Below are 25,982 nucleotides of genomic sequence, written 5' to 3'. Positions count from 1 at the left end.
CTGTTTCCTTTGTGCCTGAACCTCAACCCTCCGGGAGCCGTCCACCCTCCCAGGCCCCACCCGGCTTCTCCCGGTGCCGGGGCCCTCCCGCCAAGTGCAGGGTCTTCCTGTCCCCAGCTCACCCGCTGTCTGCGTGGAGCTCACCTCCAGCAGCTTCACGGGAAGGGAGCACAGGGGGGCACACTTTGAGAATGGGCATGGGCAAAAATGCTTCAGAACAACCTCGTGCTGATTTGTTAGAATACGGGTTTGGGAGGCTTTTCCCTCCGAGTTCCGAAGGAACCACGAGTCCACGGCGAGTGAGCTTCCCGCACGGCTGCTAAAACGCCTGAGCCCGATCCTCTAATATGGAACGTGATTTTTCTCTCCTGAAACTTTCAGAATTGCATTTTCATTTCCATTCCTGGAGGTCTGAGCTCTCAGGACGCTCGTCCTTGCCGGGGGCGTGTCCTCGCACGTCATGCTGAGAACCCAGGGGCCCTTGCAGCTGGAATCCACGTCCCCCACTCAGTGGCACCGTCTCGGACCATCTCTGTTCATTTCCTCTTCTTTTTATCTGCTCCCTCTGGAAATCCTGTTATCCAGATGTTGAATCTGCTTGGTGACTCCTTGAATTCCATCCACGTGCCAGTTCTCTCCTCCAACTCCCTATGTGCGTCAACATTACCACTGTCTTTTTGCAATAATTATTAATTTTCAAGAGCCCTGTCAGTGCTGTTCCACGGATGCCATTATCTTCTCTGATCACACTGAGGACATGAGCCACAGTATGCGTTCTGGAAATTCTCTTCTGTTCCCCAAATTGTCTCAGTGTCTGCCCAGCATCTGTGCTTGTACTTGTTTCATGTCTGCCTTTCAAGCCGATGATTTTCCTTTCACGACAGGTGATTCTCAGTGGCCTGTCTCTATTTTCCGCTTGAAGCACTTGCCCGTGGAGGAACACAAACTGTGTGTGCGTGGGTCTTGTCAGCAGGAGGACTTCCCTCAGGGGGCTTTCCCTGGGGGATGAACACAAGACACTTGGAGGAAATGTTCTATTCACAGAGGTGACAGCCAGTGCAAAGGCCCTGGGGGGAAAAGCGAAAGCAGAGGACTGGGTGGCTGGAGCAGAGTGAGGATGTGAAGAGAGTGAGTTGATGAGGTCAATGAGGTCCCCGCTGGCCTCATCACACAGGCCTGGTCGGCCACATTCCACCAATGCCCTCCCAAGAAAACCGAGGCCGCCAACACACTTGAGCTCTCGCCGGCTTCCAGCTTGTCCCTGCAGTGGGCAGGGAGGGATCTTCTCCAGGCGGCTAGCGAGGTCGTCCCCTGCCTTCCACCTTCTGAATTCTCTTGGGCTCCTTGCTCTCTGCAGACTGATGATGGCACTTCCTTCATTTTCACACAGCGGAGCACAGTGCTGTGTACATGCCCGGCACGCTCACCTGCCCATCCGGGCGTGTGGACAGCAGCAGTGACCTCACCGGGCACCAGCCACGGACTTGCCTGCGTGCACCAGGGCGGGTGGGCCAGGCTGGCTGTGCATCACTTTGCTTAGGGGACAACAGATTAACTTTAGACTCGTGACACCCTGGGTCACCACCCAAGCTGCAGGTGCCTGGGGCTGGAGCACCTGACTGGGGGTTCCCAGGGAAGAGCTGCGAGGACTCACCAGTCTCCCTCCCACAAGGAGCCGCAGAGCTGCTAACTTCTTGGGTCTGCAGCCCTCGGCGGTCGATGAAGGCGACCTCAAGTCTCCCTCACAGCCTCCCCCTTCCCTAACCAAGCCCCTCCCTAACCCTGCTCAATTACCCAGGTAACCCGGAAAATCTCTGGTGCTGACCTCAACCTGGCATGACTCATGAGGTGTCCCCAACACGCACACGCGCTCACACTCACGTGCCATCTCAAGGTTAAAAGCCACCCTCGTGGTACACAGGTGCAAAGCAAAATGCCAGCGTTCTGGATTCAGGACACACCAGCTTCCAGAGCAAGGCTACCCAATGTGGTCTGGCTGCTGGCACTTGAAATATAGGCACCGTGATCCTGGAACTGAACTTGACACTTTCTAAAACTACAACTACATTTAAATTTAAGTAGCCACATGTGTCCTGTGGCTACTGTACTGGACAGCAAAATCTAGAATATTCTGCTGAATCCAGACGCCTTACTCATAACCTCTGTGCAGTTTCACCGATGCTACTCCCTCCCCCAGGACAATGTCTGCTTTGCACACAGGGTCGTGACGGCTGTCGGCTGTCGGATGCACAGATTGGTTTCTGCTTTAGGGCATTCTGCCTAGCCACACCGCACGTCTCCCCGAGAGTGAAATCTGAAGCCACGCGGCCCCTCTTTGGCCTCGCTTCCTAACGCTGTGTTGTCCATCACTCGGCCTCCTGGCTGCTCCTCACACCTGCAGGCCCCCGCTGACCCCAGGACCTTGGCACTTGCCACTCCCGCTCTCTGAACTGCCTTTCCCTCAGACATCCCTGAGGCCCAGCACCTCCCTCCCTCTTTCCTGGTCTCTGCTCAAACGTCCTCCGCACCCATAAAAGGGCCTCGCGCCCACAGCACCGTCGCCAGTTTCTTCCACCCCCTCATTCAGCTTTATTTTTTGTCGTGTTTTCACCAACATCAACATGTCATGTGTTTATCTGTTCAGTATCTGGCGTGTACTCCCTGAGAGCGGGGTGTCGGGCTCACCGAAGCATTTCCCCGCACCTAGGAGAGGGCGTGGCTCCCACGAGAGCTCAGTGCGTACGGGGAGGGGGGGGTGAAGTCATGAACCTGATCCCCGGTTACCTTGCATCACTGACACGCTTGGAATACCAGCCCCGTTTTGGGTTGCCCAGGTTGCTAAGCCCTAATCCAGAAATACGACTTCTGTTTCCCTGTTTCTATGGGAACACAGAGACTGAATCCAAGTCAGACCCACAGAAGAACTTTTAAAAGAAGCTACTTATCAGTGACTGACACCCCAGGGGCAGGCCCTAAGCAGGGACAGCAGGCTGCAGTGCTGCCAGGGGCCGGGCAGGCCAGGGAGGGGCTGCAGGGAGGGGTGAGGACTGCGGCCAGCTGGGGGGAGCACCGCCTCCCGGTGGGGGCCCACTCCCCAACCCCAGCCAGGTGTCCACACGCACAAAGGCTGCCTGGGTGTGGCCACACATCCTCGTTTTTCAAATGAAGCTGGAAAACTGAATTTTTATATGAAATTCCCGGAGGTTTAAACCGCAGAAACAATACTCTGTGCAGGCCACAGCAGAGCCCTGGGGCCAGGTCTGCCCTCCCGCCGGCAGGAGGGAACTCTGCTCTAAGGCTCGGCTCACTCTGTCCGCGGCGTGACTCGCTGCCCGCCCCTCAGAAGGTCACTGGCCACAGACACACGGCAGGTACCAGCCAGTGTCTGGCTCCCTGCATCACCCAGCTGCTTCTAAACACGCCAGAGAAATGCACCAAAAGAAGGAGAAAACAGAAATAAGAATAACGAGTTGGCTGGCGGTTCACACTTGCAACGGGAAAGGCTGAAATCACACCTGACCCGCCTCACTCATCCTGCAGGGGGGGAGACGATCTTCTGCCCACAGAACTCGGGTGCTGGGGGCTGGAATGGACAGAAAAGCCCTTGTGGGCCACGCATGTCCCCAAGCATCTGCAGTCCAGGTCTCAGCAGGGCCACACTCCCTCCGAAGGCTCCAGGACAGGGTCCTTCTCACGTCTCCCAGCTCGGGTGGTTCCTGGCACACCCTGGCTCATGGCCGCATCCCCGCGATCTCTGCCTCTGTCTTCGCGTGGTCTTCTGACCCGCGTGTCTGGTCTCTGTCTTCTCATCTTAAAAGGACACCTTTCACTGGATTAGGGCCTCCCCAGTGCAGCGTGACCTCATCCTAATTCGATCACATCTGCAAGGGCTCTATTTCCAAACAATGTCACGTTCACAGGTTCTAGGTATGAGTGTAGGGGAGGGGAACTCTTCAGCTCCGTGCAGGGGTGTCCAGAAACTTCCAAGTGACTCTTAGTGGTTTGCCCAAGGGCACACAGTGGAGAAGAAACCAGGAGTGCCAGGCACCTGCTGTGCCCTCTGGCTGGACTGGTGGCCCTAGAGGAGAGCTGGCGTCCTCAGGGCAGCCCTCCTGGCTGAGGCCTTGTGCCTCAGCAAACCCAGACCCAAAATAAACCATCTTCTTGGATGATTGAGAACCAGGATGAGAATTCTGGAAACTACTTCCGTCTTGTTCATAGAAACGGTGTTGAAAACAACAGACTCTTCCAAGGACGAACTGTGGAAACTGCCGTGTCTTGTCAATTCCTGGCTGATCCTGCATCCTCTTTTACTTTGAAAGTGAATAGACCCAAGCTGTCTAGTGACTTGGCTGTCTTGTTCAAATAAATGCTTTTTTAATCAAGCCATAAAGTAAGCGCAAAACGTTGTCTTTGGGTGGTTACAGAGCTGGTACCGTGATCCACGGGAATGTTCTCATGTTGGCTCCTACAGCACAGCTTTTCTAGGTGGCTCTCGTTGGTGACAAACAGCAGAGAGGCACCCAAGCTAGTGACGATTTTCAAGCCGGGACGAGACCTGCTGGGTGGCCCCGGCTCCATGTGGCCCCAGGGACTCGGGCAGCAGGAGTCTGTGAGCTCACTGCCAGATACCACCAGCGGCTTCTTGTGGTTGTTCCTGGGGCTGCTGGAACAAACGATCACAAACTGGGTGGCTTCAAGTGACAAAAATGTATTTTCTCCACAGTCTTAGAAGCTAGGAGTTCAATAGCCAAAATCCAGGTGTCAGCAGGGTCATGTTCCCCCGAAAGGCTCTGGGGGAGGGTGCTTCCTGGCTCTTTCAGCTTCTGGGGGCTCCAGGTGGTCCACGGCTCCTGGTAGCATCACCCCGACCTCTGACCCGACCCCTACCTCACCCCTACCTGCTGCCTCCATCTTCACGCGGCCTCCTTCCTGTGTGTCCACCCATGAGGACCTCGAGGCTCACGCCGGCCCACCCAGTGCTGTAATTAGGATGCTGAAATTCGATTCCCAGTGTTGGCGGTGGGGCCTGGGAGAAGGTGTCTGGTCACAGGGGCGGATCCCTCACGAACAGATTAATGCCCCCCCACGGCTGGGGCCGCGTTGTCACTCTGCTAGTTTCTGAGACAGCTGTCGTTAAACAGCCTGGCACCTCCCCACGCACTTCGGCTCTCACCGTGTGATCTCTGCATGCGGCTTCCCCTCCGCCTTCCGCCACAAGCCCTCACCAGGCGCAGGTACCCAATCTTGAACTGCCACGTAAGGTCACACGCACAGGTTCCAGGGGTTAGGATATGACACCTGTGGAGACCATCATCTAGCCTAACACACCCTGTCACAAGTCCACCTGCGGCCCCAGGCAGGAGCCAGCCACGGGCACCACCTCCCTTGAACGCGCTATGACCAGGGCCTTTCCAGACTCCAGGCCTTCGCTGTGTCCAGGTGATGTATGCTAGGGAATATACACTCGGTCTTCCTCCCTGTGCCTGGCACAGACCTCCTAGAACCCTTGGAACTCCCTAAGTGGTAACAGCAGTAAATGTGGGAAGAGTGACTTTTGTTATTCATGTCATCCCTCTTCAACCACGCCGCGTTGATGCTGGTGGGGTGACTTCTGGAAAGTCCCTAAGGATCAGGCTGGCTGCCGGGGAGGGACCAACCCTGTGATGAGAGGGTTGAACCTTCAGCCCCATCCACGCCCACCTCTGGTCAGGGGAGAGGGGCTGGAGGTTGAACTGGTCGCCAGTAGCCAGTGATTCAATCCATCACGCCTATGCACCGAAGCCTCCACAAAAACCCAGAGGGATGGGGCCAGAGAACCTTCCAGGGCAGGGAGCACACAGAGACGCCGGGAGGCAGGGTGGTACCCCTAGAGGGGATGTGGAGCTCCACCACCACCCCATTCCTTCCCCTGTGCATCTCTTCCATTCGGCTGTCCTGAGTCATGTCCTTTACAAACTGGCCCACAGGTAGGCGAACTGTTTACTTGCGTTCTGGGAGCCATTCTAGCAAATTTCCAAATCCAAGGACGGGGTGGCCGGAATTCCCAATCTCTAGCCCATCAGTCGGAAGCACAGGTGAAAGCCTGGTCTGGTGGCTGGGCAGAGTGGGGGCATCTGGTTGGCCTGAGCCCTTAGTCAGAACCCCAGCTGCTGTCAGAGAGGTGGCTGCTGGGAGAGACCTGCACATCTCGGGTTGGGGTGAAGCCCTGAGAGTGGAGCAGAGGAAGCAGCTTTCTCTGCAGGCCCTCATCCCGGGGTGCTGGCGCCCAGTTCCCCACAGTGGCCCCACCTCTGTCCTCGACTTTCTCTGCTCACCTTACCCTGCTTCTTTTCTTGTCACTCGCCACTCTGTGACCTTCCTTCTCATTTGTGGCTGTGTTTACCCTTCTTGCCCAAGGCTGGATCCAGCTCTGGGGCTGGGCCGGCCTGGCTCAGAGAAGCAGGTTCATGGTCGCCTTCCTGACGGCCGCAGCTCGGCCCTGCTCTTATCATCACCACCATCATCATCACCACCATCATCACCACCATCGTCACCACCATCACCACCATCATCATCACCACCATCATCACCACCATCGTCACCACCATCATCACCATCATCATCACCACCATCATCACCACCATCATCACCACCATCGTCACCACCATCGTCACCATCATCATCACCACCATCACCACCACCATCGTCACCACCATCATCACCATCATCATCACCACCATCATCACCATCACCACCATCATCACTATCACCATCATCATCACCATCACCATCACCATCACCATCACCATCATCCTTATTCGAGATACACCCAAGCAACATTTTAAGTGCTGCTTCTCCTCCTCTTCCTTTTCCTCCTCACATAAAGCACTCACGTCTATCTTTCGATTCTCAAACCTGAGCAGACACCAGAATCCCCGGGGGCTAAGTAAACACAGAGCCCTGAGTCAGTGGGCCGGGCTGAAGTCTGGGAACCCACGTTTCTCTCAAGTTCTCTGATCTGGCTGATGCGGCTGGTCCGGCACTGGGGTTTAATTGTTAAGCAAGGGCATGGCCAGCGAATTCCGTCAAACATGCTAAGATATCTTAGATCAGCCTGACTTCACAGCAGCAGGAAATGCTCCCTGCGTGACCTCCGTTTTCCAGGTGAACACGTGTGATCTCTCTTCAGCGAGGCAGCACACCAGCATTTCCCACACACACCCGATACCGCATGACTCAGTCCGCATGATTGGCGGGGGGAAAAGAATGGTGAATGAACAGTAAAGGCTGGGGGTGTTCTATGGGCAAGGACCCACAGGTATTATTAAAACCCATCTTCGGGAAGATACGAAGGAGGAACCTGGCTCCTGACATGCACAGCTGGAGCCCAGGCTGGCATGTGGGTCTGCTGGGGTCACATGCCACTGGCTACCCAGGCAATGTTTGCAGGGCACAAAATCCAGTCGGTTTAATGGTATTTTGTACCGTTTTCTTTCAGGACCATTTGTGGCACCTGTCTGACTGTCATTAGCAAAAACAGGGAGACAGCGTTGGCTTGTGCGGGTGCGGTTCGGCTGCCGTGAGGGTGCACTAAGCGTCCTGCCAGGATTCATGTAGGAGGGGCGTCCCCATCCCAGGTGGGCCCTGCCTGTGACGATGGGACAGTGAGGGGACTGGCAGAGAGGGCAGGCCACCCACACTGGCCTTCGATCCCAGATGCCATGGAAAACTCGCTTCCCTGGAGCGTCACGCCGCAGTTACAAGCCACAGAAATGACCCTCTGTGTCATCCAAGTACTTGCCATGATTCAAAGGGCATTAGCATTAGTTTTCTCAGCAATTTAAGCAACTTTTAAACTTTTGTTTAAAAAAGGACCAGAAAAATATATTATTTAACAGCCAAAAAAAAAGTTTTTTCTAAAACCAAGCCCACTAATGCACAGCTAACCCTACAGGGGCAGATGTAGCACACCACACCCCCTCTCAGTCGCTGCTGGAAAGAGAGAATTCTCTTGCAGAGTAACTGCGATCTTTATAGACCCATTAGCAACCCAGGAACCCATTTCCACAATCCATTTTCTATTAAACGTTTGCAAACTGCAAGATTCAAGGCTGGAATCCAGGCTTCCCGCAATGGAAGAATTAAGTGAACTCTTTATAGTGGTTATTGAACATCTGGGCCCAGCTGTTGGACTGAACTCATTCGTTTTCCGTATATCAAGCCTGATACGTATGTTAGTAATGTCTAAGAAAAGCATCAGTAAAATCATCCATGGAAACTAGTTCTAAAGTCTTCTCTCAGTGCAATAAAACGTAAAAATTATTTCCAAATAGGGAGATTCATGGTCACATCAATTAGCAGTTCAAGTGGCTATATCTGACTGTGCATAGTATCGGAAAGCATTTCCAGAACTTAGAGCATTTAGCTAAAAAATTTATTTTCACCCTAAACTATCTGGTATCTGGTCAACAGCATCAAAATTAGACAAGCTCCGTACCCAACACCGTGGACTATTACCCAGCCGTGAAAAGGAATGAAACAGCGACACCGGCTACAACACGCATGCACCTTGCGAGCACAATGCTGAGTGCAAGCAGCCAGACACGAAAGGTCATGTACTGTATGATTCCACTCATATGGAATGTCCAGAATGGGCAAATCCACAGAAACAGAGAGTGAGCAGTGGTTGTCTAGGGGTTAGGGGGAAGAGAAATGAGGAGTAACCGTTTAACGGGCATGGGGTTTCCTTTAAGGTAATAAAGTTCCTAACTAGACAGCAGTGATGGGTCACAGCACCATGAATGTACAATGTACCTAACGCCACTGAACTGCATACGTTACAATGGTTAAAATGATAAATTATGTGTTTTATGTATTTTACCATAATTTTTTTAAAAATTTAGGACCAGGGCTTGCGTATGCCACCATGGAACACACTGACCAATGCCAGGTTGAGACTGTTCCCTCTCCACTCTGGGACAGCAGACCCAGGGCTGGGGCGGTGCCACTGGATGACAAGCCACCCACCGTGAGATGCTCCGAAGCCCGCCCCATTCCGGGGACAGGCAGAGGATCCAGCACTTTCCAACAGCTGCACGATTAAAAGCATCCACGTCTTTGCTGCCTTTCCAAAGCTGCTTCCTGCACGCTCCACACAGGTGAGCCTCTGCACTGTTCATGCCACTGCTCCATGAGGACGCAGGCATGCAGGACGGGCAACCTGACCCTGAGAGACGGAGGTGCGGGGTGCGGCCTCCAGACACGGAACGTCCACCAAAAAAACAGCCAACTTCATGCCACACATACAGACGTGACGTGCAGAAACTCGAGAGTTGCCCCCACAGTAACTCACACACAGGCCTTTCCGATGTTTGAGACCTCTCGTTACCTGAAATGGAGTCTGGCTGTTGTAGTTCTTTAATTCCTTATTTCCGCCTCGAAACAGCAGCACTCTCGCACAGCTGTCCTGCAAATCGAAAAGAAGAGACCTGCTTGTAAAACGGTGCCATCGACAGTCTCCAGAGAAATCCGTCCAGAGGCTCAAGCTCACGAGAAATGAGGGAAACACAGACACAAGGTTAAAAGGGGGCACGTCGCCTGCCCCAGAGCTGCAGGGATGAGGGTGGCCGCACGCGACCCATCAGCGGAGGCTCAACTGCCGCAAATGCTTTGGACGGCAGCTTGGCACAATCTATAAGAATTTAAAATATATACACCCCATGGCCAAACGATTCCATTTTTTAAGACTGTATGCTGCAAAAAGTCTTGCACATATGCATAAAATATATAACAAGTGAAATACTATAAGTAAAATACAACAAGAAAGAAAGGAACAGGAAATTTTACATTTACACTTTACAAGCTTAAAGTCTATATTGTAGAAAAGCAAAGATTATGTCTAGAAGGATACGCACCAGTTCCCAGTATTTACTTTCTTAGGAAGGAAAAAAGATTAGGGAGAGAACAGCAGGAACCTTTCTTTATATGTAGATTTAATTTTTCATGGTTTGTTAAAAGCGAGCAAACATTGCCTCTTACGTATTTTTATAATGGAAATAGATCTACGCCTGTCCATTTGTTAAGCATCTACCACTTGCCCATGGGGCTGATGGAGAACTTCTTGCCACCCCTTCCAAAGCTCCCCAGGAAGAGTACAGGGCAAACAGCTGCAAATGAAAAGGCAGATGGTAGAAAAGTAATGTACACATACTGATGATAGGAACGATTTTGCCTAGTAGATGCCGTTGACTGTTCAGAACAAGTAAATTCTGGTTTTGGAGGAGTATTTAAATGGTCAAGGGGCTGGGTGTGGTGGTTCACGTCTGTAATCCTAGCACTTTGGGAGGCCAAGGCAGGAGGATCGCTCGAGGCCACGAGTTTGAGGCCAGCCTGAGCAACACAGACAGATTTCACCTCTACAAAAAATTTAAAAATTAGCCAGGTGTGGTGGCTCACGTCTGCTGTCCCAGCTACTTGAGAGGCTGAAGCTGGAGGATCGCTTGAGCCCAGGAGTTTGAGGTTTCTGTGAGCTATGATGATACCACTGCACTCTAACCAGGCTGACAGAGCAAGATGTCTCAAAAACAAAGTCAAGCATGGGCTGGTGTCATGCATCCTGCAGCAAGGCAGCCTCCGACTGCGCTGGGGCTCCCTCCCCTACAGGACCTGTGCCGGTGGCCCCAACGGGAGCCACCGCCAGCCCTGCCCTGGGCGTGTCCTGGCCGCTCCATCTTTCCCTACAGTCTAGCACCCAGACAATAGGCAAGATTACCTCGACAACGACACTTGAAAAATAACAATTGAATAAAGGAATGAGTGAAACAACCAACCAGGGATTCCCACGTAGACAGGCCACAGACCCCGCCCCCGACCAGGAGGCGAACCCTCTCCCGGGGAACAGCAAGGGGCCAAGATACATGACACTGCACAGGCCACAGGACATGGTGGACCAGCAGATTTGAGGAGAAAGCTGGAAACCCAGAGAGACAGAGGACAGGTTGCCCAGGGCTGGGAGGGTCGGAGGGACATGGGAGCAACTGCGCACGGGCACAGGCTTTCTGTTTGGGCCAATAAAGACGACCAACCATAGATTGTGGTGATGGCTGCACACTCTGCAACTGGACCAACCAGCATGGAAATGCCAACTTCAGAAGGGTGAACCGTATGGTGTGTGAATTGTATCTCAATAAAGGTGCTATATGTTGAAAAGAAAAGAAAGAGAATGAGAAAGGGGGCCACCCGGGCAGAAGTCTGCATCCCCGACCACGCGGCGGCGTGAGCCACGAGCACAGCGAGGAAGTCAGCTCTCAGGAGCGGCAGGGCTTCCCGTCCCTGCCACCCAGGCGAGGGGCCCACCGGGGCCTCCGCCCCATGACGGCGACTGCTAATGAAGAAACCACCTGCGAAGAAGCAGACAGAAGCCCAAAGCAGGACTCTGTTCTGGGGGTGGCATCTGAGAGGGGCTGAGCTGCCCAGAACACGAGACGCAGGCAGGGGCAGATGTGAGTTATGTGGACAAAAACCAACCAGCCGCTGCGTCCCCAAGCTGCCAGCGTCCCGGGACCTCGGCTACACTCATGGCTGGCTTTGGTCACCGTCTGTGTAAACAGTCACCTGCAAGCACAGGGGCACGCTCTGCCTCACGCCCCATCTGAGGCCATCTCTGTGCAGAGGGGCTCTGGGTGTGGATGCCACGGAGCCCACGGAGCCCACGGAGCCAGGCATGAGCAAGTGAGAGAGGACCACCCCCCGGACTGTGCTGAGAATCCTGTCCTGTCCCCCTGCAGGAAGGTCAGGCTGGTCAGGAGACACCCCCAGAGCCTCTGTACCCCAATTCCAATGAGAAGCAAATCCAAAAGGTTTCCCCATACCCTTGGGCAGTGGTTCTCAATGGGCGGAGGGTGGGGGTGATTTTGCCCTCTAGGGAACATCTGGCCGTCCCAACGGTGAGTGCTGCTGGCACTGAGTGGGTGAAGGCCAGGGATGGTGTGAGGCATCGTGCAGTTCGTAAGGCAGCCCCCAGCAACACGGAATTATCCTGCCCCCCATGGTGCTGAGGTGAACAAGCCCCGCCTGAACGACTGCAGATGGTACTGATGGCGGGTGTTCACCGTGGGCAGCAGGGACCCCCGGGATGGGCTCAGGAGCACAGGACCGCAGTCTTCTGCACGAAGCCCACAGCCCCGACCCCCACCCACTTCTGGCCACAGCTGGTTCTGCCCCACAGGGATGTCGAGTCTCTTCTCGGAAGTTGTGCCGGGATGCAGGGACTGCCCCCCGCAGGCAGGTTTTGCAGAAGATGCCCGCCGCTCTCTGGGAAGGCGGGACACAGAGGCTGCCTTCTGCGGACCAGACCACGGGCTGATGCATGTGGAACCTCAGCCTGGGGCACAGGGCACGGTGGGTAAACAGAGGCAGTGCACTCACTTGAGATGGCACAAAGCACACTGGAGATGAAGGAGCAGGTTGGAAAGTGCAAGCAGCAAAGAACACACGCTGGGAGCCCCCCTGCACTTGAGAACAAAGCTGTGGGTTGCAAGAATGTGCCACGGTCCAAGTGACATTACAGGACCCGAGCAAGGGTTTAGGGGCAGGAACCCCTGGGAAAGGCACGATGGGGACTTCCAGTTTTTACTCTGGGATTTCTATACTCTTCTAATTTTTGCCATGAGCATGTGTTCATGTCTTGCTTTGAGTGCAGTAAAAACTACAATTTAAAAAGATATAAATGTTCTCAGCAAACAAATCATTCATATTTGGGGTACAATGAAATCCAGAGTTTTGGTCCCACAGACCAACCCTCCCTGTGAATAGCTGTGCCCCAGACAAGGGCGGGGGTGGGTAGCACCGCACCCCTCACACACCATGGGGCACGGGCACTTCTGCCCGACTTGTGCCCGTTAGAGCCACAGCCGTCCCATGAATGGGTTATGGGAACGTGTCCCCCAAAGCCTGGGGGAGGGCACGCGTTGGGAGCCTGGCTTCGCCATTTACTAAGTGGGTTACTTTTGGACCTAGCAGGGATCTTCTCTCCTGTTTAAAGAAAAAGCCAAACAAAGTACCCACCAAAGGCTCGGGGTGATCTAAGGATGCACTCACAACGCTCAAGGCTCCCGGGCATAAGTGCCCCCGGGGGCCCTGTGGAAGCCGCCACAGAGCTGACAAGCTCTCCATGGGACAGCAGCGAGGGCCACGGATGCCCACAGAAAACATCCCACCTCTTCTCACCTTGGCTCTCACTAAAATCGAAGGACTTGCCCCAGAGAGGCAGGTTGTTTCCTGTTTTTTGTACCTTCCAGACAAATTGGCCTGGCCTAGTAACCTTGGGTATTTAAAACTCCCTTCCTTCCTCCATTATCTGGGGCAGAAAAACAAACACCAGGCTGCCTCCCTCCCTCTGGAGCTCTCAGAAAGCCAGCGCCAGGGGAGGGAGCTGACAGATTAGACACAATTTGCTGCTTACAGTCAAAGCCCTAATTAGCTGATTTCATAAAAGAAGAGAGAACATTCTGATCGCTGTGTATTTTATTCAAGCGCAGAGCCCGTGTAAAATTGATAAAGCATGTGTATCAGTGCACACACCTGGATGCTTCTAGAATTGATAAGGAGAGGCTCGTCATGGCAAGTCATCATCAGTGGCAACATCACCGTCACCATCATTAGGACCACGACTGAGTCTACTCATAGGACGGGCGAGGAGCAACATGCACAAGTGATCTTGACGGCCAGTGACTGGCAGACATTCCTGGAGGTTAGCGCCTGGAGCATGCTCATCCTGAATGTCCTGCTACGCTCGGGAGAGTCCTGGGCAAGAGGACGGCTGCCCCCCAGGCCCCATCGTCTGTGGCAGGAAAGCTCACGGGCTGGAAGATTTGTCCAAAGAGACTGGAAGAGTCCAAGGATGCAGGGAAGAGAGACAGAATGCCTTCGCTTGGCAATTTCCCAGCTCCACAAGAGAACGTTCCAGCCATGAATGTGCATCTGGTGACCACGGGCAACGTCCAGGGACGAGGCCCCTCGAGCCACCATTAGACATCACGGTCAAGTGGTGGCTGCCCAGGTTGTGGTGACGTATGTGACTTTGCTCATGATCCGTCAAGGCAGAAAGGGAAGGGAGCGTAATGAGCAGGGAGCCCGGCGCATCGGTCCCAGGTCAACGGCAGTCCCAGCTGCCTCTGTGCAGACTGCTCAGCACCGCTGGGATTCTGGGATTTGGGCCAGAAGCCTGGTTATCTATATTACCAACGGGTTCCTTAGGTAATTCCAGTGTGGAGTCGAACAACTCAACCACGAACCTCATTTATTCTGCTCATCATCATCACCATCACCATCATCACCACCATCATCGTCGTCACCATGACCATCACCACCATCATCATCATCACCATCATCACCACCACCACCATCATCATCGTCACTGGCGTCACCATCACCACCACCATCATCATCATCACCACCACCACCACCATCATCATCGTCACCATCACCACCACCATCACCATCATCATCATCACCACCACCACCACCACCATCATCGTCACCATCACCACCACCATCACCACTGTCATCAGCATCATATCCACCACCAACACCGTCATCATCACCATCATTACCACTGTCATCACCACCATCATCACCACCATCAACACCATCACCTTCATCATCACCATCATCATCACCACCATTCTCCACCATCACTGCAGCCGCTACTTACTGAGCATCTACTATGTGCCAGGCACACCATGTTTGTTTTCTGTTTCTAGGCTCTTGGCAACCCTGTGAGTTGGATGTAACTTTCCCCACATTACAGACAAGGGAATTCAGGCCCCAGGAGAGGCAATCGGTGGCCCAAGACGGCACAGCAAGGTAACAGTCCCGACAGCCACACCTCCTTGCACTGCTGCTCCACTACGCCAAGGCTGCCTCCTACCTAACTCCTTCCTCTGAATCTCATCCGGATGCAAAGGCACCCTTGTCAGCCACCCCCCCGGCCGACAGTCTGCTGCTACACTACTCCCCAGTGCACCCTGTAGGACACCCTTTTCCATGTAGAGTGGCCAGCGTAGTTTCTGCTGTCTGCACCTGAGCCTCATCTGATACAGCCCCACACATCAAACGTGTGTAGACAGGGGAAGTGGGCACAACAAGGTGCTCAGCACACTGGTGAGACGGAGCACAGCAGCTCTGGGTCAAGTGTGCACCGCCTGCTAGATGCAGGCTGGGGTGCCCATTCCTCCCACACAGCCGGTCACCAGCACCTAGAGGACATGGGCACGGAGCCGTGCCTCTCCTGGACTCACGCTGAGCTGCAGCTCAGACCGGCTTCTCTCACCACGTCAGTAAGACACTCCAACAGGTGGGGGAGGCACAGGGAGGAGAGCGAAGACCCTAGAATCCCAGGGACAGGCGTGAAGGATTCACAGAGCTGGATCCTAGTATACTCGCTGACATTCCAAGTGGATGTGGTATCCAGAAGCCAAGGGGAACAAGAAGCCCAGAGCCTGTGACTCTACACAATGGCCCCTGGAGGCATCGCCAGGAAGGGGGTCAAAGCCAGGGGTGCCAGCTCAGGCATCTGTACCCAGGCTGAAGAGGAGGGGCACACAGGCGGGAGCTGGGGCAGCGGCAGGCTGCCTCTGACAGTCCCAGGACCCTGGAGGGGACGGCTCTCCCCGCAGCTACAGAGGCTCCCTGGCCTGCAGGGGAAGCCACTCAGCCCTGGGGAGGGAAACATGTCTGTGATCCAGGTCGGGGAGAGCAGCAGATGCCACCTTGATTCCAAGGCTCCCCAAACCACAGCCCACAGCCACAATGGCCCACTGCCTGTTTTGTAAGTAAAGTTTTTTATTTGAACACAGATACACTCTTCCATTTCTGTATCACCTATGGCTGCTTTTGCACTACAGTGGCTGAGCTGAATAGCTACGACAGAGTCCAGGTGGGCCTCAAACTAAAATATTTACTGATTGGCCCTTTACAGCAGAACTTGGCTGACCCGGCGGCCCCTATGTTAACCCCAGGCCCCTGGGGAAGGGGTTTTCCTGAGAGTCCCGGCCAGCTCCAGACCCTCCCAGAGCCAGCAGCCGAGGATGGGGACAGGTGTAGCACATGGGATGACACCAAGTCAGGCTTAGCCCCATAAGTAACTGACAACACAGATTGCCAAAATGTTTTAACCTTTTCTAATAAAAAAAAATCAACACTTTGCAAGACCATCTTGTCTACCATTATTTCAAGCGACAGAAAACATACTTTTCCTGTTTTGTTTTGTTGTTTTTTTTTTAAGATAAAATATGCTTGAAATCTATGGGGGAAAATTAAGGAATGTTTTTGCCATCTAATGCAGTAATTAGGAAGCAGATGCTCGTGCAGATGTTTTACCCGCGACAGCCAAGCCTTAGGATGTGTTTTTCTAATGCAGCTGAGCCACACGTCTCCACGCTCACAAAGTCGTGCCCGCGTCTGAACGCTGCGGTGCGCCGAGGCCGCAGCTGCACACAGATCACATCAACGTGCTTCCTTAAGGAGGAAGCGGCAGCTCTGCAGATGCTCCTTGAAGCCCGGCTGCAATGTTACCCCGACCCCATCCGCTTTGCTTCTCTCTTGTGCCAGGCACAGGGGAGACGCTGAAAGATGGCAGTTTATGCCCCCGAGAAGATGGACCCAAGGGGCAGGGAATGTTGGCGAGGAAAACAGTCTCTGCTTAGTCCTGGACATTTCACCCTGGCTGTGTCTTGCAAAGGGCTGCAGAACAAAACGTACAGCTAATACATCAAGGGGTCATAGTGGAAGGCTTAACTGGGGGCGGGAAATCTGAGTTGGGTTTTGAAAGATGCATAGGAGCTTTCCAGAGGAAAGAATCCAGGAAGGTTTAATGGCTAGAGGCAAAGTGGGAGTACAGCAGAGTGGCTGGGGGCCCGGGCTGGTGAGTAGCTATGGAGGGACTTGGGCGTACGTGAGGCTCGAGGTTTTACCCTGGAGGGCAGAGTGAGCCAACAGGATGGGAGCCCTGCTTTGGACTGGGAAGATGAGGCTGACAGCCCACAGAGACCCAGGTACCAAGAGCCCAGGGGCCTCCAGCAGAACCCCTCCTCTGTGACCTCCCCCTGTGCCCTTCCACGCCTGCTTGGTACAGCATCCACATCTCCCCACCGTCCGGACTTGAGGTTCCCTGAACTCAGAGAAAGAGAAGAATAAAAGGAAAAAAGCAGCAGAGGAGTCCTTCAATAGAGATGTCCAGGAATTAATTAGCCTGAGCTTGAGCACCAAGGAAACCGGCAGCCTCCGTCCCCAGAAGCAGCACCTCGACCCCATGCGTCTGTCCCTTCTCACCTCCACCCGGAGCCTCCCTGCTGCCCTCCTCCCACCCTGCAGGACAGCAGCTCTGTGGCCTCTACTCCGGCCCAGCCACGCACACACTGCACGGGGGCACCCCCTTGCCGTTCGGGGCTCACTCTCCCCAGCCCACATGCGCTTCCCAGACACTTTCCTCTCCTGCCACCCTCGGTTCTCACGGCTGGTGTCACACAGGGGAGTGTGTGCTTTAATTTATTCACACTGAGGTTCCACACCTGGGTCCGTTCCCAAAAGAACCAGAAACAGTCTTGAACTGACACTTACACACCCGTGTTCACAGCAGCAAAAGGTAGATGCGACCCAAGTGTCCACCAATAGATGAACAATAAACAAAACGCGGTGCCGTACGTACATACAATGGGACAGTGCTCAGCCTTAAAAAGGAAGGACGTTCTGGCACATGCTAGATGAACCTCGAAAACGTTACTCTACATAAGTCAGACATAAAAGGATAAATACCATGTGATTCCACTCACATGAGGTCCTGAAACAGGCAAATCCACAGAGACAGAAAGGAGAGTGGTGGGTGCCGGGGGCTGGGGAGGGGTGGGAGTTAGTGAGTAACGGGGACAGAGTTTCAGCTGCGGAGATGAGAAAGTTCTGCAGGTGGATGGTGGTGACAGCTGCACAGCCATGTCAGTGTGCTTAAGGCACTGAACTGTACACTGAAAAATGGTTAAAATAATGAATTTTGTTATGGGTATTTTACCACTTAAAGAAAGAGCACATCGAGGCACATTTGTTATGTGCAGTGGTGAAAAGCTTGCTTTTGTTACGTGATATTGTTGCAGACTTCCCGTGGGTGGGGGTGCCATGACCATACCCTGGCTTTGTCAGCCGCGTCCCTCCCCACTTCACGCCTCTGGTCAGCCTCTCCCCACATCCCATGCAGACCTGCCCTCACAGACTCCGGGACTGAGTGGGGCTTGCACCCCAGCTCCAGAGGGTGGGGAGGGAGGCCCCGGCTCAGTGCACTTCCGGAAGGTGGATGACGAGGAGGTGCGAGCCCAGCGCTGGCGATGCCAGCTGCGTGAGTGGGGCTGCTCGCTGGGCTCCCCTGGGGCTCTGTGTCCTCTTTGCCACAACAGCGGGACAGTTCCCAGCAAAGCGGCAGGTGAGGATCCCCTGCGAGGCCCTCGGCACTGTGCCGTTGCCCCCGGGGTGGGGCCGGTGCCCCCGGGGTGGGGCCGGACAGGGCGTGCGGGCCTCGTGCTCAGCACTGACCTGGTTGTAGAGGGCGCAGATGTGCAGGGCCGTGTTCCCCGAGGCATTCTGGGCGCCCATGTCCGCCCCATAGAACAGCAGGTGCTCCAGGTGCTGCACGTGTCCGTACCTGCAGGCCTGAAACACAGAGCCACGCTGTCAACTGGGAACCCCCAGCACACGGCCACACACTCACGCACCACGTACACCTGCCACACAGAACCCCGCAGTTGGCAGGGCCTGTGTGGACCCCAACCTGCCCACCATCCTGCACCAGGGCCCCACACGCATCAGCACCTGCTGCACCCCAAGGCTCAGGGTGGCCCCCAGACCCCCGGCTGCTGATCGGGGAGAAGAAGCCTCACCACTGGTTTGGGAACTTACACTTGGCTGTTAGAGGGTCTGGGAAGGGGCCCCCAAGTTCCCTCCATTCAGACCCAGGGGCCTAGAAGCCCAGAGACACACAGGAAGTTGTCCCCACGACTTCGGTGCCCAGCTCTAAGAAACGCAAGCCAGGTTCTCCAAGCCCCGCTCCAAGGAGGTGGCTCGCAGCCTCTTCCTGCTGCCGTGTCCGGGGTGCGAGTCCATGTCTGTCCCTCCGTGTGCAAGGGACAGCCCACTGTCACTTTCAATGTAATACAGCCACTAAGCAGGTTTCAGGAGGCAGCAACAGGGCAGCCACTGTGATCAACCCTCTCCAAGCCCTTCTGGCATAAGGAGTGGGGACAATGTGTGCGATTTATGAACCACCAGGGGCTGGGGGCCAGGCAGATCTAGGCCCGAGTCACGGACATTCCATTTATCAGAACTTTCACCTCGGAGCCTACCTCCCTTGTCATCTGGAAACGGGAACAACACTGCACCTTGCAGGGTTCGTATGAGAATCACGTGGGACTAGGGACCCCGCAAGTCCTCACACGAGGCCAGGTACCCAGCAGCACTCAATAAGCCAGTGTGACCCCTCTCCATCCCCACTCACAGGGAACAAGGAGGTCCCTGCACAGGTGACAAGGGTACCTCTGTCCACCTGCACCCACACTGGGGGCCGCAGCCTCGGATGGGGAGAAACGTGGGTCCTGACCCCACACTTCTCCCCCCGAGGGTCGGGAAGGCAACGGGACAGCCACACCGAGGGCAGGCAGCCACTGGGTGGCCAGAGCACGGGGCTCCAGGGCAGACACAGCGCAAGCTCTGATTGATCACGTATTTCTGAAAATTGAGACCGATGGAGGTGAACTTCACCCCTGCAGGGTCTAGGAAAAAGACCTGCACCTGGGCAATTAACAGGGAGGAACGATGGCAGGGAAGATACTGAAACTATTAATTTGATGAGCTTTTAAAAAACCCCAAGAAACACCCATTTCCACTGCAGTGCCTCCCGCAAAATCTCATTAATTTGTAAAGCAGATCCTTCCTGTAGATATTGTTGCTTTTACCTGCCCTGCCCTTAGGCCCCTTCTTCTGGAGCAGCACCTGCACTTGGGGACCCAACTCCACTCTCAGGTCCGGGGAAGGCCTGCCCCACCCTGCTCCTGCAGGGGGCACAGGACACAGGCCAGGGCACGAGTCCCCTCTTCCCAGGCATGGCTCAGGGATGTCCGTGCGACCCGAGAGAACCTGCAATGTCCCAAGCTGGAACATCCGTCAGAACTACTGGGAAAGAGAAGTCCTGTGTTCTTCCGGGACGGTCAGCAGGAAAACTGCACAACCCTGGAGCTGCCAGGGCCCGTCAACGCAGGGGGACACAAGGGAGGGAGAGAATGAGAGAGACCAGGAGACGAGAGACACACACAGACTAAGCCGAGACGACACTGTCTGAGCCCATCCAAGCTGCCCTGTCTCTGGATTCTCAGGGTCATAAAGACCAGGCATAATCCCCACCCCCACTGTGCTCCCCCAAAACCAGTTTGGGTTGGGATCTTTGCTCCCTAAACTGAAGGATCTCTGGCTACCCAGCGCTCCCCAAAGGACTTGCAGCCACACTTTGCTACAGCTTAATTTAATTGCTCCATAGTCAATGAAGACAAGAACTTTGTTACCATAAAAACACTGCACAGTTAATCCACACTCATTATTCCCCTTCCCCCGGTTAATCTAAATTAATGAGGTTTAAATTACACGAGTGGGATAGCCCTGAGCACTCCCCCCTCAACAGGGGTCAAACACCATCAGTGCCAAGGGACGGAATGCAGCCACCAGCCCTGGACAGACGGTTTGGGAGGCTAGTCCTCAAGAACGCCCTTCCCTGTGCCTTCTGTCCCCGTGACTGTCGCTTTATAACATGCAAAGGCAGGAAATGCAGAAAAGTGCTAAAACAAACATCACCGGTAATCCCAGTCTTAAATCTACCAGCAGGTTTTCTTTAAAGGATCATCTCAGTTAGTCACTTGTCTTTAATCCCCAGTTGTCAAAGCCCAGCGGTGGTGCTTGCAGAGGAAGAGGCCGATGGCAGGGTGTGGAGGGAATCCAAGCAAGGTGGCAGCCGCACAGGCCAGGGGGCAACTGTGGCTGGGGGACGGAGCCAGTGAGCCCATGAAGGGAAAAAGGAGTGACAAAATGGCACAGCAGAAACCAGAACGAACCCTCGGCACTGGCTTGGCATGGGGGTGAGTATGACCCCACAGTCTCAACACAGAGAGAAACGAAGTGAAATGAGGGTGCACGTGCACACACACGTCCCTAACTCTGGCGGGGGCAGCGGCAGCCCTGCGGCAGTCAGCACACCTGGCACCTTGATCTCACACTCTAAACGCCACTCTACGCTACACAGAACCAGGCTCCTTGGAGAAATGGCCGAGCCCAAGGCCGAGGCAGGAAAAGAACGAGAGCTTGGAAGACTTTGTTGTGCCAGAAAAAAAGGAAGTGTCCCCAAGTTGATGGGGACATGTCCAAAGGAGCCATCTTGACGGGGCACCCATTGGCTAAAACTGAGATAACAACAGACTGTTACCTACAGAATGAACAGAAATCCATGTGTCTACCTTGTTACAGACAAAAGAATAAACGAGAAGAGAAACTTTTTATAACAGAAAGCCAACTAATAAATGTAGAGGCAATGACAGGATTCCAGAAGTATCCATTTAGGAACCGTGACAGTGATAATTAATTTAGGCAAGAAAAGCCAGTGGATGCCAAAACCAGCAGGTGCTCTGCTCTCTGGCAGTGAAGACAGCTTAAAGGGATGGGTAAGAGGTTGGAGAACAACTGCGTCTAGGACAGACCCTGCCCCTGCCCTCTCACGCCCTCGCCCACTCCTGAGGTGCTCTTGGGACAATGCCCGTGGGGGGCTCCACCCACACCTGCCGCCTCTGACCCTCCCGGGTGAGGCCTGGGCAGGTGCATTTGGACAATGCTTCCCAGAGAGTCTCCGTTCACCCCGACTACGCCTAGCATCTGACCCGCCACTCGGCAGCCACACAATCTGGTATAAATTACAGGGAAAAAAGGGTGCTCTTTCCTTTAGGCACTTTACTGCCACCTGCTGGACAGCTGTGATAAACATACACCCTAACATCACAGCCAGGGGAAGGGCGCCCCCTGGGGTTGTGCGAGGCCCAGCACAGCGGCTGGAGCAACATGGAGTTGGTTGCACTGCAGCCTCTGCGTGGCCCCAGGCCCCAGTAAAACCGTGTCAGTCCAAACCACACTCAGGCACTTGCCCTACGGCAGGAGCTTTATAGCACGGGGTGGACGTCGCAGCCAACCAGAACACAGGCCTCGTCCCTGCAGCCCTAACGTGGTCAGGAAGCAGGCTGCCCATCAGCAAAGGGACAATGTCTTGTCCCAACACATGCAGACACCCTTTGCTGGGCCTGAGCCGCCAGCTGCTCCACGGCCCCACATCCCACGGTTTTCAAAGCCCGGGTGTGGTCTTCCCGCCGGATCAGCAGTGAGGGGACACTGAGGCACGTGGAGCAGTCTGGGAACAGAGGCAGGGTACGGCCTGCGGTGTGAACCGGACAGTGGCTCACTCTGTTCTGATCAGTTTATGGGCTGAACTGTGTCCTTCACATGTTGACGCTCTAACCCCCAGTACCTGGGAACATGACTGTGTTTAAAGACAGGGTCCTGACACAGCAAGCCGGGTCCCTGCCACTGTCCCTGAGGAGCCCCTTGCTCTTACAACACGGTCTTTGGACTCTGTCATTAGACCTGACAGGGGGACAGGGTGGCCCTCTGCCATCCTGGTCTCGGGTTGCCACCCCCTACCCGCTCTCCTCTGTTCCCCTCAGCGCACCAAGGAGTCTGGGCTAAACCCTGGTGGCCCTCCTCCCCCCTGAGGACCCCTGGGGAAAGGTGGCCTTGTTTATTTCTCCAAATGGAACCCTGCTGGGCAAGGTGGGGGCACCCAATCCAGATCTGACCTCCCAGGATGATACAGAGCAGAAACCCCAAAACCGGGTGGCTCACTCTACAGCTCTAACCACTCGGCTCAGCCAAGAGGAGGGAGGTGGGTGTTGCTTCCCCCGCCCTCCCCGACATGCGCCTGCTGCTCCCAGAAACACCGTCTGCTCCCCAGTGCTCTTGTCCATGGGGCTCGACCTTTAACCCTGCCCACACCTGTACCTGGTCCATCAAAGACTTTTCACTGGAGACATCAGGTGGATCTTGTTTCTGGCCAAGACTGTGGTTGGCACATTCCCCAACCCCACTGGCACAAGGTGGGGCCTGAAACACATGCGCCTGGTGTGTGGAAATCAGGCCTCACACCTGTGCTCAGAAAGCACCTGGCACCTGTCAGGGTACCCAGGATGGTGGGGACCTGGAGAGAACGGGGCCCCTCGGCGCCCCGCGGCTCCAGTGCATTGCTGCTGTGCAAAGTGCCACAGCCTCGCCTAATCTTCCAGTCGCTCCGGCGGAGTCAGAAATGGGTATGTCTATGTAAATGTGTCTACTTTTGAATGCTGACATTCACATTTTTAATGAATTTTTAATTCACATTTTTTAGGAACTCCAAGTAGGCCAGACAAAACACCTTATTATGGTAGGACCCGACCTGCGAGCCGCCCGCCCAGCCCAGGGATTACAGCACAAGGGGAGGTGGGCGGGGGCAGGATGGGAGGGGAAGGCGGCCTGCGTACCTGGTGGATCTCGTGCCAGCCGTTCTCATCTTTGCAGCACACGGTGGCGTGTTCGTGCAGGAGGAGCTCGCAGCAGTAGGGGTCGCCCCCAACGATGGCCGTGTGATACAGGGGCGTGAGCCCGTAGCTGTCTTTGTAATCCGGGGACGCTCCAAGCTCTAGCAGGGTCTAGGAAAAAAATCAGAAGTTATGGTCATTGGTCTCATGACCCCTTTTGCTCAGACTGAGACCTCAGGAAAGCAGCAGGAGGCCCACGGTCCCCCAGGCCAAGGCCAACCTGAGTGTGGGCTCCCAGTGCTGCTGCCGAGTCCCCAGAACTAAGGAGATACTAACTTTAGACAGTGAAGTTTCTGGCCCTGAAACAGCAACGGTGCCCAGGCACACGGGACAGGCTGACACTCAGGAGGGGAGGGGACACCGTGCAGACGTGGGCCTGCAGCACTCAGACCCGTCCAGTGGTGTATGGTGGACAGCAACGACATGAAGGGACATTTGCAGCGAAGAGAAAGCTGTACTACTCAAGCTGCATGCACCACAGAGGACGCTCTCCGCGTGCACCCTGAGCGTGGCGAACCCAGCGAGCATCACTGACACGCTCTCATTTCCGAGGAAGCCAGAAAAGGTGCAGCTGCCGTCAAGGTGGGAAGCTCCAGACTTTAGGGAGGAGCCCCCACCTCGGGTCAGCCTGCAGCGGGGCAGCCCTCTCCCTCCTCCCTCGGGCTCTGATGGAGAATGGGCCTGGGGCGGCCGCCATTCTATCCGCGCTTCCCAAACACACCGTTAGAACAGGTCAGACAGGCAGAGACAGCGCCGGAGGAAGATGAGGGGGAGACCCACACCCACGACTGGCTTCCAAAGACCCCAAGGCCACAGCAGCAGCAGCAGCAAGGCTGGGCCAGCGCCTGTGGCCTGGCTTTGCAGCCTCCTCCTGTGGGTGTGGGTGACAAGCCCTTTGACTGCAATAACAGGAAAAAGACAACCTGTTGTTAACAGTAAGTTACCAAAGCAACGATACCAAGGAAAGAGGGCAGGAGAGCCTGGAGCCTGCTGCAAGGGGAACCTCACTCATGATGCCTTTGGGGTTGGGCACCCTGGGGATGGGATGGGACGGGGGCAGCTGCAGGAGACCAGACAGGGGAGGAGTGTCACCCGTGCAAGCTGGGCTCCGGGATTTACCTTCAGGGCAACTTGGTTCCTCATCCGGGCGGCTTTGTGCAGGGCGGTCATCCCATCTTTGGCACGGAAGTCCAGGTGAGCCCCGCCGTTTCTGAGAGCTTTGATGACCTCCACAGAGTCGTCCAGCTGGGCAGCTAAGGTCAGGGGGGTCTCTGAGGGACCCAAACACAGGCACTTTAGAACCAACATTTGGGGAAAGTCACCAAGTCACACTGCTCACTGAACCCCATTCAAATGCCTAAAACTAAGGCTAAAGAACTGACCCCAGGACATTACAGCCTCCCACCTGTGGACCCCACAGTCCCCCGGGCAGTATGGCTCAGGCAACCCCAGTGCGGTGTTGTGACGTGTGGGGTCACCTGCAAATCACTATGGTGGCAGAGATGGGGAGTCAACAAGATCGTATCGAGGCTGTGAGCACAGGAGGTTTCCCTGCTTCCTTCACTCTGAGGACACAGACCCCGTGGTGCCACCTGGATCTCCCCTAGTCAAGCACTGATCCATCAGGGCCCTAATTAGAGGTTTGTGAGGCAGATGCCGCCTTTCCTCACTCAATTTCCACATCTTGGTGGACTCCGGGGACTGGGCTGCAGGGGCACAAAGGTAAATAAGCCGTGGGGTCTGTGCCCTCGGGAGCTCCATCGGGGAGAGCAGAAACCTCCATTCGTCAGCGCAGCGCAGGACGACCCTCGAGGGAAGAGGATGAGGCCTGCCCTGGGGGCCAAGGGTTAAGAAGGCCCCGCCCCATGTGATGACCCTGGACCAGTCTGCAGCCGGCTGAGGACACTGGCATTTGTTGAGACATCTTTCCCTTCACTCCTTACTTTCCTACCATGCCACCAGGGCACGGCTGCGCAAGGTGCACTATTCTGGCCAGTCTGTCGTGGTTAATCAGGGAGGTTTCCGAGTTACAGGAAAGCACCAAGAGTACCATGACAGCACGCAAGCCCCGTGACCCAGAAACACCCGTGGTTACCAGCCACTCCGTCTGCAAGCACACCCTAAGGACAAAGCCTTGGGACGTCTGTCCTGCGGTGGGTGCCCTCCTGACACTCACTCCGTCCGTCACCCTCCGTCCCTAGAAAGGGCACCTCCATGGTGACTCAGACTGAATACGCCCATCTGTTTTCAATTCTGACATTTATTCATTCTTAAATGGGTGCTGTTCTGCGTGCTCTGTAAATT

The 25,982-nt window shown here is 55.0% G+C and overlaps 1 protein-coding gene across 1 annotated transcript in view; it reads right to left on the bottom strand.

The window, feature by feature from the left end:
* The window catches only part of LOC123642167 (SH3 and multiple ankyrin repeat domains protein 3-like), a 322,145-nt gene that overhangs the window by 219,619 nt on the left and 76,544 nt on the right, over positions 1 to 25,982 (bottom strand). The window contains exons 6-9 of the mRNA XM_045557074.1: positions 24,798 to 24,949; positions 23,622 to 23,789; positions 18,562 to 18,678; positions 9,371 to 9,448 (exon numbers count right to left, since the gene is read on the bottom strand). Coding sequence (XP_045413030.1) covers positions 9,371 to 9,448; positions 18,562 to 18,678; positions 23,622 to 23,789; positions 24,798 to 24,949 — 515 coding nt within the window. The remainder of the gene's footprint in view (positions 1 to 9,370; positions 9,449 to 18,561; positions 18,679 to 23,621; positions 23,790 to 24,797; positions 24,950 to 25,982) is intronic.

The sequence above is a fragment of the Lemur catta genome, chromosome 7 (genome assembly GCF_020740605.2).
Source record: "Lemur catta isolate mLemCat1 chromosome 7, mLemCat1.pri, whole genome shotgun sequence".
Taxonomy (NCBI): Eukaryota; Metazoa; Chordata; class Mammalia; order Primates; family Lemuridae; genus Lemur; species Lemur catta.
Note: the sequence above shows the minus strand (reverse complement) of the source record. Positions and strands in the feature narration are given on the sequence as shown.